At 45.9% G+C, this 20805-nt stretch overlaps 1 protein-coding gene across 3 annotated transcripts in view; it reads right to left on the bottom strand.

Moving 5' to 3' along the window:
* PTPRG (protein tyrosine phosphatase receptor type G) overlaps positions 1 to 20805 on the bottom strand; it is a 926569-nt gene that overhangs the window by 172373 nt on the left and 733391 nt on the right. For all 3 annotated transcript variants that reach the window (XM_066245729.1, XM_066245728.1, XM_066245730.1), the window contains exon 6: positions 8424 to 8490. In XM_066245729.1, the coding sequence (XP_066101826.1) occupies positions 8424 to 8490 (67 nt within the window). The remainder of the gene's footprint in view (positions 1 to 8423; positions 8491 to 20805) is intronic.

The raw sequence follows: 20805 nt of genomic DNA on the forward strand, positions 1-20805 counted from the left end.
CAGGGGGTTTCTGGAGGATTCGTTGATACCTGCTGGGCTGAGTACACCACACCCTCAGTACAGACCAACATGCACCAGCACAGCAGAAGCCAAGGGCCCCCACCCCTTTGATTTCTGACTTCCTTTCCTAAATTCTCAAAGGAAGTATAGGCTTCCCAATTCATCTCTTAATGGCACAATCCCAAGGCAGCCACAGTTCTTTCTTTGGCCTGCAATCAGTTTATAGAGACAACAAACAGTCTGCCAGGGCTTCTTACGGTCAAGTTTATTGGAGAGCGCTGCCACCCCCTCTCTGCTGTCATGAGGCCACTTGGTGCTTGATGCACCCAGAGGAGAGCACAGTCTGAACTCCAACTCTGGAAGGTTAAGCACTGTCTTCTCTGATGGTGAGCTTGAACACATGCAGAAAACTGCACAGAACATAAATGTCTTGTTAACAAGTAGTCAAGTGCAACCTGGTGTGACGGCCACGCAGAGCAGGAGCCCGTGCCCCACTGCCCTGGCCAGTCCAGACCCCAGCTTCCCCATCCTGCCCCAACAGGACAGCAGTCTCTCTTAAACATGATTAGCACTGGTGTTTCTTTGAGTTCTACCGGCTATGCGTGCACCCCTAAACAACATAGGTTGGGGGTTCCTCATTTTCTGAACTTTAGGTTGAGGAATCCTCTACATATTCTTCAGACTTGTGCTTCTCTTCACAGCTCCCGGAGGTCCGTGCAGGCCAGAGGCGCGGGCTCCGGTCCTTCCGGTGGGGTGCGACGTCCGACTGCAGGGCAGCCCTGGGCTGGGTCTCCCCTGCGTGCTAACGACAGCCGTTCGGGCAGTCCTAGGTTCGGGCAGTGGGAAAAACAATGCCACAAACATTGCTGTACACTGCTTACAGCACGTGTGCACCTGAGTTCCTCTGGGGAACACACACAGGTGTGGGACTGGTGAACATGGCTAGATGCTGCTAAACTGTTTCCAGCAAGTATGAGCGATCCCAGCACTTAGACCATTGCTAACATAACAGTGTGAGGATTTTTAATAATTATCTATCTGGTGGGGGGATGCCAGATTATTTTTGAAATTTGTGCATGTGATACCTTTGAGAAATCAATGTGTAATATATATATATATATATATATATATATATATATATATATATATATACTATTCTTTAATTTACAAATAGTCAAATGCACAAATCTAAGAGGATGGTCTTATATTTTTATATTATACCTATGCAGTCATCCTCCAGGTCAAGATATACACTACTTTTATCACCTGAGAAAATTCCCTCATAACCCTTTCTCATTCAATACATCCTCTACCCCACTTTCTGACTTTTGTCATCATAGATTAGTTTTGCCTGTTCTTAAACTTGACACAGCCTGACCTGTGGTGGCTCAGTGGATAAAGTGTTGACCTGGAATGCTGAGGTTGCCAGTTCAAAACCCTGGGCTTGCCTGGTCAAGGCACATATGGGAGTTGATGCTTCCTGCTCCTCCCCCCTTCTCTCTCTGTCTCTCTATCTCTCTCTCTTATTCTCTCTTTTCTCTAAAATAAGTAAATAAATAAAAATTAAAAAAATGACTTGACATAAATAGAAAATGCAGCATGTGTTCATTAGTATTTGTGTAAATCAAATAATTCTTTATTTTTAATTGCTGGTTAATAATATTCCCTGGAATGAATATACTGCACCATGAATATCAAGTTTCCCACTGGTGAACATTTGGCCTGTTTCCATTTTGGAACTGTTACGAATAAAGCTCCTATGTTCAGTCTTTTGTGGCTATTTTTCCTGGGTATGTAACCTGCATGTGGCGTTGCTGGCTCAGAGCGTAAACCATGCGCCCCTTTGGCAGAAATGGCCCCATGGCCTTTGAAAGGCAGAACCGTCTGTGTCTGATGCACAGCAGCTGTGTGGGGAGAGCCACGCCACCCCGGGGCTGGTTTCTCTCTCACAAGGTGCCTCTGGGGCCTGGGGGCCAGGACCACTGTCCAGGGAAAGCCCACCCGCTGCTTTAGAAGGAATTCAGGTTGCTCTGGGCTCAGCGTCTCTCCAGGTTATTTCTGACTGTAGAACTTCCTTTCCAGCAGGGACACAGAGGAGGCGGCACCAGCTTTGAGCACCACAGGAAAACGCCTGGCTGGGAGTCATTTGGCAAATTTATTCTATTTCTTCCCTTCCTGCTAGATGCTTGGATTGACTTGTTCAATGACTTTGTCCACAGATCTGGGGAGTTGATAATGAGTAAGTACCCTAGGGCAGGGGAGAAAAGAGGTGGAGGGGTAGAAATGACTGCAAAAGTGAACACAGTGAGCAAACTGGTCAGTTAGGGAAGCTACTCTCCAAGGGAACTTTTGATTTTGTCACAGCCCCAATTCCCACAGAGCGTTCTAGACAAAAGCTTCCAAGAGCCTCATTTTGTGACATTCACAGAAAGAAGGGTGTTCCCAGGTAATAACTTATTTGTACTTTCACTGATTAGCTTTCTCAGAAGAGGTTGGGGAGAGCAGACAGGGAGATGACCCATCTCACTCTGACTGGTGTCTGTGGCCATTTCTAACTGTCCTTCTCTCATGTTTTCTTTGAAGGAGAGAGAAACCTCACTCACCTAAGTGGCACATGTGGGAAGACAGAAGTGATGGCAAGCAGGGGGACAGGAAAGGAGGGACGCATTAAAGCTCAACAACCAATTACTACTAGCAAGTGCCTTTCAAAAATAAAGACTGGTGTTTCCTAGACAGCTGACGTGAGGAAGTGGCTAGTGTTTCAATGCCTTTGGACAGTATCCTAGGATAGGAACACAAACAGCCGGCTCAATTTTCTATTGTTAGAGAACTATGAAAGAGAATAAAAGTAAGTAATCCAAAAGTTTGAAAGAAAACAGTAAATACTCTTTTTAATTGATATAAGATATAATATATATTTCTTAACATTGGTCAGTTGGGTAAAAGTACTTAAAAAGGAAGGCTAGATTTCTATACTAGTTCATGTATAAGTTTGTAGATGTGGGTGGTAGACACCAAGTAAAATGAATTTAAAAAAATTAGAACTAAAAAAAAAAAATAAGATTTATCAACATATTCTTTTTCAGTACACTATTCAATGTTTCAAAATAAACCTCTTCTAAATTCAGCATAAAAAATATCAGAACTAGATTAAATTCAGAACCAATAACTTTATGAGGTGTGGCTACTCGTAAGGGCTGGTTCTTGTACATAAAAAGCACTCAGAATGACTTAGTGGATGCTGTGCACAGGATTCACGATTTCTCCCTAAATCTTTCCTCTCTAGTGGATGAAATACCTAATTAGATATGTCTAAGTTCTTCCTTCTATTGCTCAACAAGTAGACAGAACCAGAATCCATGGCAAATGGCCTCTCTCCATTCTATTTATATTTCTCCATGGTTCTCAAGTTTGAAAAAAAATCATTATTTACACAGAAAAATAAACACATAAGAAACAGTGCTCTAGCCCTGGCCGGTTGGCTCAGCGGTAGAGCGTCGGCCTGGTGTGTGGGGGACCTTGGTTCGATTCCCAGCCAGGGCACATAGGAGAAGCGCCCATTTGCTTCTCCACCCCCTCCTCCTTCCTCTCTGTCTCTCTCTTCCCCTCCCGCAGCCAAGGCTCCATTGGAGCAAAGATGGCCCGGGTGCTGGGGATGGCTCCTTGGCTTCTGCCCCAGGCGCTAGAGTGGCTCTGGTCGCGACAGAGCGACGCCCCGGAAGGGCAGAGCATCGCCCCCTGGTGGGTGTGCCGGGTGGATCCTGGTCAGGCGCATGCAGGAGTCTGTCAGACTGTCTCTCCCCGTTTCCAGCTTCAGAAAAATACAAAAAAGAAAGAAAGAAAAAAAGAAACAGTGCTCTATTTTGGCAAAAGGTTTCTAGCTATTTCTCCCAGCACTGGAGACCCATGTCTCTGAGCCCAGAGCCTCACTCATCACATCTCTCACCCCTGGACCCCTGCACTTCTACTGGGCATGCGGAAACCCTGCGCTCCCTTCTCTGCCTTACAGTCTCCACGCACTCTTAGGCTTAGAGGTCCCTTTGTCTGAGACGCCTCTCTAACCCTCCAAGTCTGAGTTCAATGTGCGGCTCCCCATTCTTTAATGTAATTACATGAGTAACCATCTCTCTCTCCCAAGAGCCTACGAGCTCTGGAGACTGCTCCACATGTGCCATGCCCTCGGTGCCCAGCTTCAGGGTATACTTAGAGTACTCAATAACCATGTACAAAAGGGACCAGCATCACTGTCTGAACTTCTGCACATTTCAGAAGCGAGAGGATCAAAATGTGATCAGGAAAATGTCTTTGAAAAGATGTGGACCTCTGTGCCAGCTGTGGAAAGGCACCCCTATGACCTTCCTTCCAGAGACAAACTGCCTTGAGGAGCCTCGTTAGCTGACAGCGTGCAGCTGTCACACCCTTGGGACCCACTTTTGTGTCCACATGGATGCCATGCTCACTAGGTATTCCAGCCAATGACAAAACATGCTGGGGGGACCAGGGCTGGCCCACTTCTGCCCATTAGAACACGGCTTTCATGGGCAGTCTGTGGTTCTCCAAAGGCCAGGCCAAGACTTTCTTAGAGCTGCCTTCAGCCATCATCCGGGCTCTGTCCCCTCTCAGAGGTGTTGGAGCTGCACAGTGGTCCCCACACTTGCCCCATCATCCGGGCTCTGTCCCCTCTCAGAGGTGTTGGAGCTGCACAGTGGTCCCCACACTTGCCCCATCATCCGGGCTCTGTCCCCTCTCAGAGGTGTTGGAGCTGCACAGTGGTCCCCACACTTGCCCCATCATCCGGGCTCTGTCCCCTCTCAGAGGTGTTGGAGCTGCACAGTGGTCCCCACACTTGCCCCATCATCCGGGCTCTGTCCCCTCTCAGAGGTGCTGGAGCTGCACAGTGGTCCCCACACTTGCCCCATCATCCGGGCTCTGTCCCCTCTCAGAGGTGTTGGAGCTGCGCAGTGGTCCCCACACTTGCCCCATCATCCGGGCTCTGTCCCCTCTCAGAGGTGCTGGAGCTGCACAGTGGTCCCCACACTTGCCCCATCATCCGGGCTCTGTCCCCTCTCAGAGGTGCTGGAGCTGCACAGTGGTCCCCACACTTGCCCCATCATCCGGGCTCTGTCCCCTCTCAGAGGTGTTGGAGCTGCACAGTGGTCCCCACACTTGCCCCATCATCCGGGCTCTGTCCCCTCTCAGAGGTGTTGGAGCTGCGCAGTGGTCCCCACACTTGCCCGATCTGTTTCTGCTTCTCTTCCTCATCCTTTGCAGAAAGGCTTTCCCTGACAAAAATGTCTCCTCCACTTAAAATTCCATCATGGTGTCTACTTCCCAGAGAACCCTAGGGGCTGGTGTGACCAGATTACTCATTCCCATTTCAGCTAAAGAAACATATAAGATGCTTCTTCTTAATAAACATTCACTTACTGAGAAATTAATATTCTAAGATATAACTTCCTGAGCTGAAGAAATAGAAGCCAATTCTGAACTACAACAAAAATCTATATTGATATCTTTTTCCTTATGCATCTTTACCATCATTCCCAAGCCGGAGATTCTGTGAAGGGCACAATTTATGTCCTACCAAATTAACAGATCATTCAAATCCCTCCCAGGACCTTCAACTAAAAATGCTTCTAGTTCCAACAAAAACTTTTGTTTTAGCTATTTCAAATGTTCATTCTCCTTTGCAAGGATGACAAAGTGATGAGGATATCAAAGTGGAAGTCCACAAAAGTGATGAGGATATCAAAGTGGAAGTCCACAAAAGTGATGAGGACATCAAAGTGGAAGTCCACAACAGCCCAAGAACTGAGGGCAGCACCATGCTTTCAAGGCGTTCTCCTGCTCCTCTCTCCCAATCGAAGCAGAACTGAGTGCCCTTTCCTGTGTTACATTTTGATATTTTCACTTATCTGTAGGCTTACTTGATTCACTCACTTGATTAGTATTTATCGAACATCTACTATTTGCATCACACAACACATGATTCTTGTCCTCATGAAGCTTACACTTTACTAGGTAACAGATGAGTAAATAAGCATACAAGGTAGTTTCAGATACTTTTAAATGCTTTGAAGAAAGAAACTTAGGGTGATGTGACAGGCAGTGGGGAGACGGAAGGTGATTTCATAAGAGGATTCAGAAAAAACTTCCTGAGGAGGCAAGACAGGAACTGAGAACTGAAATACTATAGTTAAGAGCAACACCTTGCTGTGAGATAAGGGTCTCAGGAAACTTCCTGACAAAGGAAAAAGAAACAGTGACTGCAGAAGCTGGAATGGGTGACACCTGGGTAGGCTGGAGCAAGAGGGAGGCGGCACTCCACCCCTCCAGGTCCCCTAGGGCTGGCCCCTGTCAGCCCTAATCAACATGCTGACCCGCGATCTCACAGAGTAGACAGGCAACACTTCTGTGCTGGAAAAGTTAGTGAATTGTCTTTGCAGGTGAATTATTTTTTTCAGGTCTCCTCGGAGTTCTCGATGCGAAAATATGGTAGAAAGTGCAGCCCAGGCATCTGCCACCTTCCCAGATGCCAAGTCAAGTCTCCCTCCTTATTACAGCCTCTTACAGGTAGTGGTGGATAAGGAGGAAAGTTACCACAATTATAACTGTACATAATTCAGCTCATGAACTGAATGATGACTATGCAGTGACTTTACTGAGAGAGATCTGAGAGGTAAAGGGAGCCTACTGCTTATCTCTAATATATAGAATCTCTCCCAGATATTATTGTGGAAATAAGAACACCCAGATCTACTCAAATGCCATAGCTAGTGGAGTGCTTCCTCTCTGGCTGAAGAACAGGTACTTGTTTTGAAGTTTCTAGAACTCTTTACTGTGTGTTTGTTTTAAAAACATGAAGACTAGTCTGGGGGAAGGAAGATCTATCCATCATTTACTACATTTCAAACTCCAAAACTCATAATCTACACTATGGACCAGAATTTTAAGAAGGAGTCTGATCCCTTGAGTGTTCAAGGGGTCTTTGGGGAAAGGAGCTCAGAATACACAATACGGTGCTTACAACACCAGCTTTCTCTGCACTTCTGAAGCTGCCCAGAGGACAGTACAAATTCCCCACCCCCAGGCTCCCCGCTTACTACCAACATCAAAACACAAACGTGCGGACAGAAGCCCATGTGGCTCTTTGCCCCTTGAGTGTGGCTCTTCCACAAAATACCACGTGTGGGCGCTTCCTTGATAGGGAATGTACCTACCTATATAGTTTAAGTTTAAAAATGTGGCTCTCAAAAGAAATTTCAATCGTTGTACTGTTGATATTTGGCTCTGTTGACTAATGAGTTTGCCGACCACTGCCCAGGGGACCTGTCACATGACCTACTTCCCAGCTCTGTGAGGTTTGCTTTAAAGACACAAACTGAAATTGAGAAGCAATGGAAACTTCCTACTATAAAATACCTCTATGGGGTGTTTTCAGTCACCCTCTTTTTCTATGGTGACTGAGTTCATTATTGTCACCTGCTATATAATATAGAAGCAGAATAATTAATCTAAACTTTCACTTGCTTCAACTGAACACTGACAATTGGTTTTAATTTCTCTATAAAAAGGGGGTAGGGGTTGTTAAGTTCCGCAGAGTTGGCTAATGTCTAAAGAAAATCCTCCAGTAAAGTGTGAAGACACTTTGTCACAGCTGTGGAGATGAAGGGGAGATTTATTATAATTACTAATGCTGTTTCTGTCAATGTCTTTGAAATTCTAATTAGATTATTAAACCTTTGCAAATCATTACATTACACCTAGACTCCACTCTTCCTTCTGACAAGAGTATTTTTGAAATGAGAGGATCTTGATGTCACAGTAATGATGTATTACCAATAATAAAGTGGCAGAAAAATTTCTCCAATAAAAACCAGTTGGGAAAGACAGAACCCATTTATCTTACTCTCTCTCCCAGTTCTAATGCCTGAGGATGAGATGTCTACCACCTAGAACAGCAGCTGAGCTCTTTTTGTTTGAGGAGTTGATGCTTGTTTGCGTGTGGCAAAGTTTAATGACTTGTCATGGCTACTTAAAAATTTCCCCTCAATCCGAGAGGTAAATCAAGAAATTTATAAATTAAAAAAGATACTTGAAAGAAGAATATTTTTGAAGAAATAAGAGACAAGAGGCAGTTCCAATGCATATGAATGGTACATCTTAGGGCACTTTGATTTATGACACAGTCATTCGAAGTGGTGCCTGAGAAGAAAGAAATTGCTTACTGTTAACCCAGATCCATTTGTAGGTAATAAATGGGTGTGATCTTTACCCACCAAATAATGGCTCTAATGCCCTTCAATAGCAGTGGATGAGGAATGAGTGTCACCCTCTGTCCTCTGCGAGGTAACCCCATTTTTTTCGGTAGAGATCTTAGCACTTCACCTCCCAGCAAAAGGAAGTGTACATGGCTTACTTACCATGATGTACGACGCCCTTCAACCCATGGATAATAGGATCCAGTGCAGAATTGTCCCTTGGACTGACCTATATGTAAAGGAAACATGATTGGTTAAATCTATTCTGGCATCAGACACAACAGTCTCAGTTTAATCTTCTAAAGAGAAGGAGGGAAAATAGATGTTATCTAGCAAGCTGCTTAGGTCTCACATATACCATGGCTCTCATCAAACATAGATTTATGACATAATAAAATCAAGTGAGGAAGTCTAAATCAAAAGAAAGAAACTTCTCAGAATATATCAGAACAGGAGAGAAATACCACAGTCCCAGCAAAATTTTATAAAACAATGGCAAGCCTTCCTCTACTTGCTCTGTTTTATTCAGAGTAGTGACACACTGATAGATTAAAAAGTCATTGTAAGTCATCAGAGAGCAATCCATCATTGACTGAATATTCCAATAGTATACTGTGATTGTGTTTATTTCTCTTCTTTCTAAAAAATGATCTGCTCCCTGGTAGCCTACACTCCTTCTAAGGACCTGGTCTCTTGTGTCTTATCACATGCTACAGGGGCATCTCTAAGAGTCATTCAAAGCAGGAGAGATGAGAAGAGAGGAGAGAAGAGCTTGAAGAGACAGTGTCTTCCACCTTCATTTCCTTCTGGGGTTTTTAATCCCTCTGTAAAGTCAAGCCTCTTTGATCTTGATCTTTACTCACTCATTTCCCCCTTAACTTTCTGATACTACTCAGCATAAATTCTCATTTTTGCCCTTTCTAGAAAATTAAATTCCACCAGCATATTATAATTTTGTTTTTTAGGTACTTTCTTTGACACATATATTAAAATATTTACAAGTGAAATAAAATGATGACTGGAATTTGCTTAAAAATAATGCAGGAATGTATAGCAGGGGAAGTAAACAGGATATAGATGTAACAAGACTGGCCATTCATCAGTCATTTATAACCTAGGGTGATGAGTATTAGATGGATCATGATACAACTTACTCTACTTTTGCTAAGTTTAACTTTTCCCAAATAAAGAATTTCTCAAACACTATCATCTGTGGTCAGCATAGCTCCTAATTTTTTTTTCCAGGGATGATATTTATTTATAATCCCCTTTTAACATAGTGAAGCTGAGATATCAATAAACCTTTCAATTTGTAGCCAAAGCACAACTTGATGTTTCCTAGTTATCCAGAGGAATCCAGGGCCATCTTAGGTTGAACTGAATTTTCACTCTCCTTCCCCACGTATAGTCTCCTGTTTGGTGGCTGTTGCCTGTTTGCTCTTTGGTAATAACCTGAACATCACATATTTCTTTCTCTCTTCAGCTTCTGCATCTCCAGGTTAGAGCAGCAGTTCTTGACTGTAGGCAATTTTACCTATCTCCCACCCTCCATCTTCTCGGGGAATATTTGCTATGTCCACAGACATTTTTGGTTGTCACAAACAGGGGCGGAGGAGACAGGACTACTAGTACAAAAGGGTAGAGGCAGGGCTGCTGCTAAACATCGCACAGCACTGAGAACAGCCTCTGCTGCCCTCAGCAAAGGATTATCTGGTTCAAGATAATGGTGTGCAGAAGCTGGGGTGGAGAACCTGGGTTAGATGCTCTGTGAGCTAACAGTGATTACATATTAATGTCTGGAACTTCAAGAGATAATGAAATCCAAACACAGGTGTCATTATGTATGGTGTTGTTTATAGACTAATAAAATGACATGGGATTTGGTCCTAAACGTAAATACTATAAGTATGGGAGGAGGGGAGAAGACCAGGAACCCAGCATAGCAGATCATAAAGGTGTAATACTAGGAGCTGGCATGAGTGTACTTCCAAATTGTTTAACAGGAAGCTCAAGCCAGAGGTTTAACAAATATGTTGAAGCACGAAATATTCTTCAATGACAAACATCCACAGAATATGCCAAAATGGAAAAAAATTTTTGCATCATAGCAAATAACTGAACAAAACTTTTAAACCATGGTCAAAACATGGAATTGCAACTCCAGAACACGAGAGAGCACAAGAGAGTCTACCAGTAAATGCAGCCAAACTTCAAAAGTGGCAGAATAAAATAAAGAGTCGAGAAAACTACCCCATATCAAACTGAAATTACATACACAAAAAATGACTGCCCATCTCCAGATTGAGTCTGGAGGAGATGTTAAACCAGCTCAACTATATACTTGTACTTACTCTAATACTTATGGGAAATGACAAAATGGACACAAAGTCCTGCTTTCCGTGTCACTGCATGTACCTTTGCAATTTACTTTGCCATTCCTCCCATCAAGAGCGTTTATCTCCCTGGCCAGTTGGCTCAGTGGTAGAGTGTCAGCTCGGTGTATGGAAGTCCTCGGTTCGATTCCCCTCCAGGGCACACAGGAGAAGCACCCATCTGCTTCTTCACCCTTCCTCCTCTCCTTCCTCTCTGTCTCTCTCTTCCCTTCCCACAGCAAAGGCTCCACTGGAGCAAAGCTGGCCCGGGTGCTGAGGATGGCTCCATGGCCTCCATTTCAGGCGCTAAAATGGTTCCGATTGCAGCAGAGCAATGCCCCAGAGGGGCTGAGCATCGCCCCCTGGTGGGCGTGCTGGGTGGATCATAGTCGGGCGCATGTGGGAATTTGTCTGTCTGTCCCCAACCCCCCTTCTCATTTCAGAAAAATACAAAAAACAAAACAAAACAATTTATCAAATTCTCCACTCTTTGAAACAGGGTTTGACTGTGTGACTTGTTTGGACTAATGTGACATTAGCAAATATTTTACACAAAGAGGTTTATACAGAACGTCAGTGCAGGGGTTTATATTCTCTTGTTACTCTTTGAATTCTGGGACCTCCAGGTGAACAATTCTAGGCTAACCTAAGGGAGAATGAGAGACCACACAGAGAAGACAAAGGCAGTCTCAGCTGAGGTTGTTCACGCTGTTCGGACCCACCAGCTTGCCAACGATCAGAGAGGAGAGTGAGTCCACTCAACACCACCAGCTTCAGAAGAACCTGCATTGTGAAGAGATCATGTAAGCTGACCCGGACAGGAAGACCCAGACAGCCAATCTACAGAATCATAAAGTAATGAAATAACTTGTTTTAACTAATTGTGATCATTTGTTACAGAACAAAATTTAACTGTTAGTTTCTATGAGTGTGTGGAGATGGAAGATTGGGGGCAGGCTAAGATATCAGTACTTTTCTAAACCAATGCACTTTGCTTGTGGTATGTCTTCAGGTGTCTCAGTGGGGTTCTATGTCATAGGACACAGCATTTGCTGTCAACCTGATCGACTCATATGCTTCTCCAAAACTGAGCCACCCCTCCTCTACTGTGGGAACATTTTGTATTTATAGGGACTCTTAAATGCATTTGGTTTTATCTGATAATGTAGAAGCTCAAACATAGTGTTTCTAATCCTCCATGACTACACTCACTGATAACATCCACAGCCCATGCAAGAGAGAAATAAGCAGACAACCTAACCTAAATTCAATTTCTGGGCACTTTCAACTACATTGTTTTGTGATGGATTACTCAGATCTGGTCTCATTCAAGCTCCAGGGGCCTGACCTCAGATTCAAAGCAAGCACATAAATGGAAACCCTTCTGCAATGGCCATTCACCTCAACACCCTCCATTGCTGGTTCATATGGCTGGGGTTGAGAAAACGAGTGATGAGAGAGAGAGAGAGAATAAAATGAAGATTATTGGCTGGCCAGAGTAATTTAGTAATAATACTAAGCTCATTCTCTAGTTCATGTCTTGGTTCCAAAACTCATGGTGGGAATCCAAATAGTATGCTAATAAGTGGGCTTGTTCCAGTAGGGCACGACCCAAAATGAAATAATCCCTTCCACTCTGTGTTTCAATCAGTTCATGGATATAAGCTAAGCAATTCTGGCAGCTTTAAAATATGCTTAAAATAAAAAATAAACTCATGTTTACAAATTCTGGTCTCTGTCCAGAGCAGAGGAGATGAAGGGATAGAAAAAAAATTCTGTGTCAGAGATGAACCCTTAGAGCTTGAGGATTCTCATCTGTAAAAAGAGGGTATAATCTCATAATGCTGCCATGAGATTAAATATGGAAAGCTTGTTGTATAATGTTGCATACAAATGCAACATTGCCTGGGGGTGGACCTGACTGTGAAACAACTTGAACCAAATGCTCAAATTTAAATTATTATAAAAAAAACAGCAATTTTATCCCTGAACTTCTCTCAATGTACTTAGCTCTAAAAGTAATAACTACTTGAGTTCAAATTTCAAAAACAACAACAAAGAAGAAAATCCAAATTTATGTTTTATTTGACATCCGCTCAATTTCATAATATGCTATTCCTTATGAAACCTCAGGAGGAGTGTTCCTGGCTCTTGAAATTTGCTTCCTTTCACTTTAAGATCAAAGGAGTTATGCAGCAATACTGCGAAGGCAACAACAGCACAAAGGAGCTCGTGGTGGACAGGAGACCTGGACACCCCCCTGCAGAGCCGGTACTCGCCCTGCAGCACAAAGGAGCTCGCGGTGGACAGGAGACCTGGACACCCCCCTGCAGCACAAAGGAGCTCGCGGTGGACAGGAGACCTGGACACCCCCCTGCAGCACAAAGGAGCTCGTGGTGGACAGGAGACCTGGACACCCCCCCTGCAGAGCCGGTACTCGCCCTGCAGCACAAAGGAGCTCGCAGTGGACAGGAGACCTGGACACCCCCCTGCAGAGCCGGTACTCGCCCTGCAGCACAAAGGAGCTCGTGGTGGACAGGAGACCTGGACACCCCCCTGCAGCACAAAGGAGCTCGTGGTGGACAGGAGACCTAGACACCTCCCTGCAGCACAAAGGAGCTCGTGGTGGACAGGAGACCTGGACACCCCCCTGCAGCACAAAGGAGCTCGTGGTGGACAGGAGACCTGGACACCCCCCTGCAGCACAAAGGAGCTCGTGGTGGACAGGAGACCTGGACACCCCCCTGCAGCACAAAGGAGCTCGCAGTGGACAGGAGACCTGGACACCCCCCTGCAGAGCCGGTACTCGCCCTGCAGCACAAAGGAGCTCGCAGTGGACAGGAGACCTGGACACCCCCCTGCAGAGCCGGTACTCGCCCTGCAGCACAAAGGAGCTCGTGGTGGACAGGAGACCTGGACACCCCCCTGCAGCACAAAGGAGCTCGTGGTGGACAGGAGACCTGGACACCTCCCTGCAGCACAAAGGAGCTCGTGGTGGACAGGAGACCTGGACACCCCCCTGCAGCACAAAGGAGCTCGTGGTGGACAGGAGACCTGGACACCCCCCCTGCAGAGCCGGTACTCGCCCTGCAGCACAAAGGAGCTCGCAGTGGACAGGAGACCTGGACACCCCCCTGCAGAGCCGGTACTCGCCCTGCAGCACAAAGGAGCTCGTGGTGGACAGGAGACCTGGACACCCCCCTGCAGCACAAAGGAGCTCGTGGTGGACAGGAGACCTGGACACCTCCCTGCAGCACAAAGGAGCTCGTGGTGGACAGGAGACCTGGACACCCCCCTGCAGCACAAAGGAGCTCGTGGTGGACAGGAGACCTGGACACCCCCCTGCAGCACAAAGGAGCTCGTGGTGGACAGGAGACCTGGACACCCCCCTGCAGCACAAAGGAGCTCGTGGTGGACAGGAGACCTGGACACCCCCCCTGCAGAGCCGGTACTCGCCCTGCAGCACAAAGGAGCTCGCAGTGGACAGGAGACCTGGACACCCCCCTGCAGAGCCGGTACTCGCCCTGCAGCACAAAGGAGCTCGCAGTGGACAGGAGACCTGGACACCCCCCTGCAGAGCCGGTACTCGCCCTGCAGCACAAAGGAGCTCGCGGTGGACAGGAGACCTGGACACCCCCCTGCAGAGCCGGTACTTGCCCTGCAGCACTCAGCTTCGGCTCTCTGCTCCAGAGCAGCCTCTGGCATCAGTCATCTTCCAAAAGGACGGTGGACACATGTAACACAGGGCTCTGCGTTAAAACTCTGAAGTGTCTTTCGACACAACCAAAATACACGGACACTAGCAATACAGGAAACCATGACACGTAGGGTTTGGGCAGAAGGCCCAATTTATGTAAATGCTGATCTAAGCTTCATACAATTTTCTTTCCAAATAACAGCTCACCATAAAGATTCAACCAACTAGCAAATTAATAACCAAGTTATCAATAAATTCTAGAGATATCTCTGTAATCCAGGCTCTACAGGAGGGTCTGTGTTTATTCACGCTCAAAGCAAAATGAAATGGAGCCAGAAAGGCCCAGCCAGACCACACAGGGCTTCACTCAGATCCCTACTGCACTTACTCTTCCTGCCCACCATGCCGTTTGGCCCTCGACAGGGATCCTGACCATCTTCAATCTATCAAGTCCTAGCTATCTGCTAAGTAGGATGTACAAGACAACCTGCCTGCCTTGAATCAGACAGCACCAGCTGCTCCGATAGTCCTATAAACCTCACATCCAGCCAACGTTCTCTTGTAGGAAAGGATTTATACCTGTTGAGGGTGAATGGTTACACCATTGAGCATGGCTGCAGAAGAAAGTGACAAATGGCAGGGCTAGAAACTCCGCCCGGCCTTCCTGAATCGCAGAGATGAGTATCTGCCCTCACTGACAGTCAGCAGGTAATGTGTACTCAGAAGCTATAGTGTCTGACCAGGACAAGGGCCGGCATTTCTCATCAGATGTGATTTCGGATTGATTCCCCTCTCCGGCTATGGCTCTGACCTAAACAGCCACGGGGCGAGGCTGCTGCAGCCTCTTCCATTCTGACTCCAACATCTTGGCTGCCATTCACAAGATTCTGGTTCCAGCTGCTATCAAGAACTTCCTGGCACAAACCATTTAAAACTTGGCTATTTTCACACCACTCCATTTCAGTTAGGCCTTACTGGGACAGAGCACAGACCAGATTCTTTATTAATAAATTAAAAACTTGTCAATAATTATGTGTCACTTCCAGCCCCACACTTCCAGCCTGATCTCATAGACACCATAGACACACACAGCACGACAGAGGCAGCGCACAGAAGGCAGAGCCCTGGTGCAGAAACAGGGTCGGGCCCCATCAACACCCATTTTCCGGCACCTGACAGCACACTCTCCTGGGCTGGTTTTCATCCACAGACCAGAAAACTCCAAACCTCTCAGCTAGGGGACGGGGCTAATATGAAAAGGCAACACAATTATAAATGCTAACAGGATTCACCCTCCCCACTTGGAATGGATCTTGAGCACTGACGTGTACTTACTGTTAATTCAAACTATTAGCGGAAACCAGTCAATTCACAAGTTGCTCCTCTCCAGAGAACTGCGACTCATGCTCAGAGAAAGCCACAGAGGAAATGAATTAAATGCTTGTCAGTCAACTTAAACTGACCACTCTCTATCCCTCTGCTGCCACATCTCCAGCCCACCAGAGTGTTCATCACTTCATTCTCAGACTTGGCTCGGAGGAGCCTCTAAAGAACCCAATGCAGCCGGGCGACAGCAAGCTCCTCTTGCCAGCAGCAGGCTTGCTTGGGCTGGTATGCGATGCCATTTCCTCTGGCCTTGGCCTCAGCACTCAGTTTCACAGCCGAAGCAGAAGAGAGGAAGAGGGCAGGCTGAGGCCCTGGCAAATGGACCTTTCATAGGGGCCACATGGTGACTTTTGTCTGCCTTTGTCTTTTTCAGGCATTGTGCTTCAGAGCCAAGAAGGGAGTGGGGGAAGCCTTGTTACAGCAGTTCTGGACACAGCCCGAGGCTCCTAGCCAGAGCACAGCTGGTTAGAGCGTGGTCCTGACACGCCTGGGCTGTGGCTTCAATCCCCGATCAGGATGCCTATAAGAATTAACCAATGAATGCATAAAAAAGTGGAACAGCAAATCAATGTCTCTCTCTCTCTCTCTTTCACCCTCCCCCTTCTTCTCTTTCTAAAAACCAGAAAAAATTTAAAGACAGAGTCTCAGACCCTACCTGTCCCACCCCTGCCAGTCTACTCAAAGTAAAGGTTGCTCTTTTACCAAAAAGAAGCAAAAAACACATTCCAGCGTAGTAAACTACAGCCTAGAGTCTTAAGCTCCAGTGCAAACCATTTCACACAGACACGGTCATGACCTTTGAATAAAAAATCTAAAAAAGCATGCGATTGGGGGAAACCTGGGGCAAAAGAAGCTTATTTCAGGTTCAGTGACTCGCCTGCGAGTTTCTCTTGGTTCGGTGTGGCATTGCTAGACAACTTTGACTTTCTCTTGTTAATAATCCGGCCATGCACTAAAAAGCCCCAATGGTATCAAAGGCTTAGGGGAGAACGGAGAGTCTGCCATCCCCACACGTAGCAAACACATTAGACATGAGCTTTCACCCTTGCCTTTTCATTCCCCCGAAGCAAAAAGCTGTGCAGGGCACTCCATTTACAAAAGACTCAGAATTCAAAGAGCCCTGTGTGGGGGCCAATTTAAATTTCCACAATGTAGGCACCAAAAAAATATGAGATGAGGCATATAGGATCAAAGAGGTCACCAGACTGATCCTTCCCTTTAAACATTTTTTTCTTAGCAATAGGTAAGGTCATCACTTGGGATACAGTTGAGGTTCAGTGACCAAGCATCCAGATGGCATTATGAGGATTAAGGGAGGACTTTGTCAATATCATGGAGCTACCATCTGTAACATATTAAAACCACGTTGATTTTTCTTATAGTTGTATAAAGAGGTGATGGGAAAATGGTATGGTGTCCTTAGCTCAAGTCACAAGAATGCAGCTAACACTCACTCACATACCCAATACAAACAGGGTGCCTCCTGCATGCTACAGTGCGCTGTCTCTAACAATATTCCCAGAGATTCCTGGCTCCAGGAACTCGAGCCCTGTGTAATCTCATCCCCTGGAGGGTGGGATGATCGAGTAGCTTACTCTCAGCCAGCAGAACATGGCAAAGGCAGAGGGAAATCCTTCTGCGATTAGGTTATGTGAGAGTCTAGCCTCCATCTCTGCCTACTCGGCTTCTACACACTGCTGACGTCAATGGCTGTGCTAGAGAAGCCCACATGGAAACCGAAGCAACAGAAGGGAAACGGAGGTCCTTGAGCAACTGAATTCTGCCAACAACCTGAGTGAGCATGGAAGTGGACCCCTACCTCACCTAAACTTTCAGCTGAGACCGCAGCCCAGCTGACACCTTGACTGCGGCCTTGTGAGAAACCATGAAGCAGAGGGACCACAGAAACCGTGAGATGGTAAATGCATGTTGTTTTAGTTGCTTATCCTGTAGAAATGGGCTACATAGCCATAGAGAATCACACACCAAGGACTGGGGAGGGGACAAGACACTGAACAAATCACAACACTCTGCCTTGCAGAGCTGAGAGCCCAGCTCTAGCTCCCACAGGGATGGGGGCTCTGGCTTCTGTAAAGAGTGCATGCCTCACCATTTGTCTTATGCTGGCACACCAGCTGTTAAAACTACCCCTCACAAACCTGAGCTGCTATCATCACAGTTTCTAAAGTTTGAGGGGAAAAATATGCTTAGACTCCAAGTTCCAACCGGGAAAATGTGGGAACACAATGAGCAAACTCCAAATGATGCAAGCATATATCAATAATTCTGGGACAAAGACCTTTCAGCAGCTTTTATGTTTAAAAAAACATAGAAAACCAATACATTACAGCAATAAACTTAAAGCCTTAATGCAAGATGTCCCTGGGCAAGGTGTATCGCAACATGCTCTGGTGTGAACAGCTACTGTTTCTAATTCAGAGCAACCAAGCTAAGTGCAAACTAAATACACACCCCAGCACATTCTTCTGGGGAGAGGATATTTCTACTCTGTGCTGCCCTTGAGCACCGAAGGACTGCTACCATACTGTCATCTCTGAAGATTGATCAAGAATCAATCCACTCTCCTCAGCAATACCTCACAGGGGTTCCCTGTTCTGAACCACGCACTCACGTGAGAGCTTGGGTGCCTGACATGGTAAGAGGGGCTTCAGTTCCCTGTCACAGTCCTTCTGAAATCAACCCACTAATTCATCTAAATGTCCCACTTTCTTTGCCAACATACCAGTGAAAAACATTTTCTCTAGACAGTGTTAAAGCTGTCAGAGAAAAGAGCCTTTGGTAAGCAATGTTTGTGTGTGTGTGTGTGGGGGGATGTACAAAAAGAATAACTGGCCAAATGTCTTCTTCAAATCCACAAGCTTGGGAAATAACTTCCAGGTAAGTGGTAGTCTAAACCAAGGCCAGCCCGCATCAAAGAGGACACAGAATAACACTACCTGAACACTTCAACTTCGTATTTAAAATGCACCTGAGTTCAACAGAGGATAAAATTAAATTGCAATGAAGAAAGACAAAGTCTTTCCCAGAAGCCCCGGTTGATAGAACGTGCCATTTGTAGCAGAACAAAACAGAAAACCAGAAAGTCTGTTCCCATACAGCATTGCCTCTCTGGGCCAGCTTTCTCTCCTTTGAGGAAATAATATGATTTCTTCACAGAGCACGGAGTCTACTAACTGTGCTCAGGATCTTGTAATTCTTCTAGCAGCTCAGCTGGAAAAAATGGTCCCAGTGAAGGAGGTGTAGGTAACACTTAAGCAGGAAGAACTTATCTTATAAAAGCTGCCATTGAGAGTAATGGAGAAAAGTCACTCCTTAGAACACAATGCAGAGAAATTTCCTCTAGTTCAGCGGTTCTCAACCTGTGGGTCGCGACCCCGGTGGGGGTCGAACGACCAAAACACAGGGGTCAACTAAAGCCATCGGAAATACATATTTTATTTAAAAATGTATTGTATAATAAATATGTATTTTCCGATGGCTATTTTTTAAAATGTAGCTATAGTGCCTGACCTGTGGTGGCGCAGTAGATAAAGTGTCAACCTGGAACGCTTAGGTCGCTGGTTCAAAACCTCCAGCTCGCCCAGTTGAGACACATACGAGAAGCAACTACGCTTCCTGCTCTGCTCCTCCCCCCCTTTTCTCGCTCTGTCTCCCTCCTCTCTCAAAAAATCAAAAACTAAATCCAAAAATTAAGATATAAAAATAAAATAAAATGTGACTTTAGCAACCCTTGTTCCAAAGAGGCAGGCATTCCCGGCTGGTGCCCACCCAGCCGGGCAACACAAACACATACAGATACAATAACTTTACTTCTGGTTACAGACAGATGAACAGTTTTGGGGTTCCAAGCTAAATTCAATCAGCCATGACACCTCCACCCTACTTCATTTTCCTAATTTTTCATTTTAATAAAATGGTACCATCTTTCAACCCAGTAGACCAAACCCCAAACCTAGAAATTATTTTGATTCTTCCTTTTTTGACACACCCACATATGATATATCAGAAACTCCAGATGATTCTACTTTCTAAACATCCTTGAATCTGCCCAACACCTCCCTCCAGCTCCATCATCCAGCTCTAGCTAACCCACCGTCACTTTGAACCACAACAACGCCCAGCAGCCTCCCTGATGCTCCCTGCTTTCTCCACTCCTTCCACTCCCTTCTCCAGACAGCAGTGAGACCAGGGAGTCGCTGCCTGCTGCCCACTGACATCGCCTTTCATCAGCTTTAAAAGAAAAACAAAGGCAGACACCAACAGTGACAAAATGCTGTTCTGATTAACCTGAGTGTGGCCTGGGCATCTGGATGTTTAAAAGCTTCCTCCATAATTTTGAGAGTTAGAACCACTCAGAATGATCTTTCAAAAATTACATTTAACACACGCCTGCCTATAAGCCCTCCAGGGTCTGGCCCAGGCCACCTGCAGATTCTCCTTGCTGTGAGTCCCACATTTCGCTCCAGCCAAGCCCTGTTGGCCTCCTTCCTCTTTCTCAAGTATTCTGAGCATTTTGGCATTTCCAGGCCTTTGTCCAGCTGACCCCACTCTCTGCCTAGAGAGTGTTCCTTGTTCAGCTCTTTGCAGGGCAGGCTGTCACTCTTCAAATCTGTCAGTGTGACATCATCGAGAACTCTTCCCTGACCACGAATCCTAACCGGCCCACCGTAAATACATACTAGCTCATTACTGTTTGGTCCCCTCCTATCGCCAGCTTCTGCCTGTCAGAGTACAGCCAGGTGGCTGGAAGGAAATTTGGGCTGGAGAACTCTTGAAGTTTAAGCAGGTCAGAGATCCTCATTTTCTCCAGTGTCACCAGGGTGCCACCTATATCATCCTCTCTCATAGCACTTACCACACTTTAATTCTCTGCTTCCACACCTGCTCCCTGACCTGGCTGGGAGCTCCCTGAAGGCAGGACTCACTTATTCATCCTGCTCTTATACTCCCAGCTCCACTTTAATGTCAGCGCAGAGAACACACTGACAAACGTTTGCTTTCTGAAAAGGACAACAGGTGAAAAACAGGGAAGGAATAGGGAGAAAAAGATAAATGAAAACTTTAGCCA

This window comes from Saccopteryx bilineata, chromosome 10 (assembly GCF_036850765.1).
Source record: "Saccopteryx bilineata isolate mSacBil1 chromosome 10, mSacBil1_pri_phased_curated, whole genome shotgun sequence".
Classification (NCBI taxonomy): Eukaryota; Metazoa; Chordata; class Mammalia; order Chiroptera; family Emballonuridae; genus Saccopteryx; species Saccopteryx bilineata.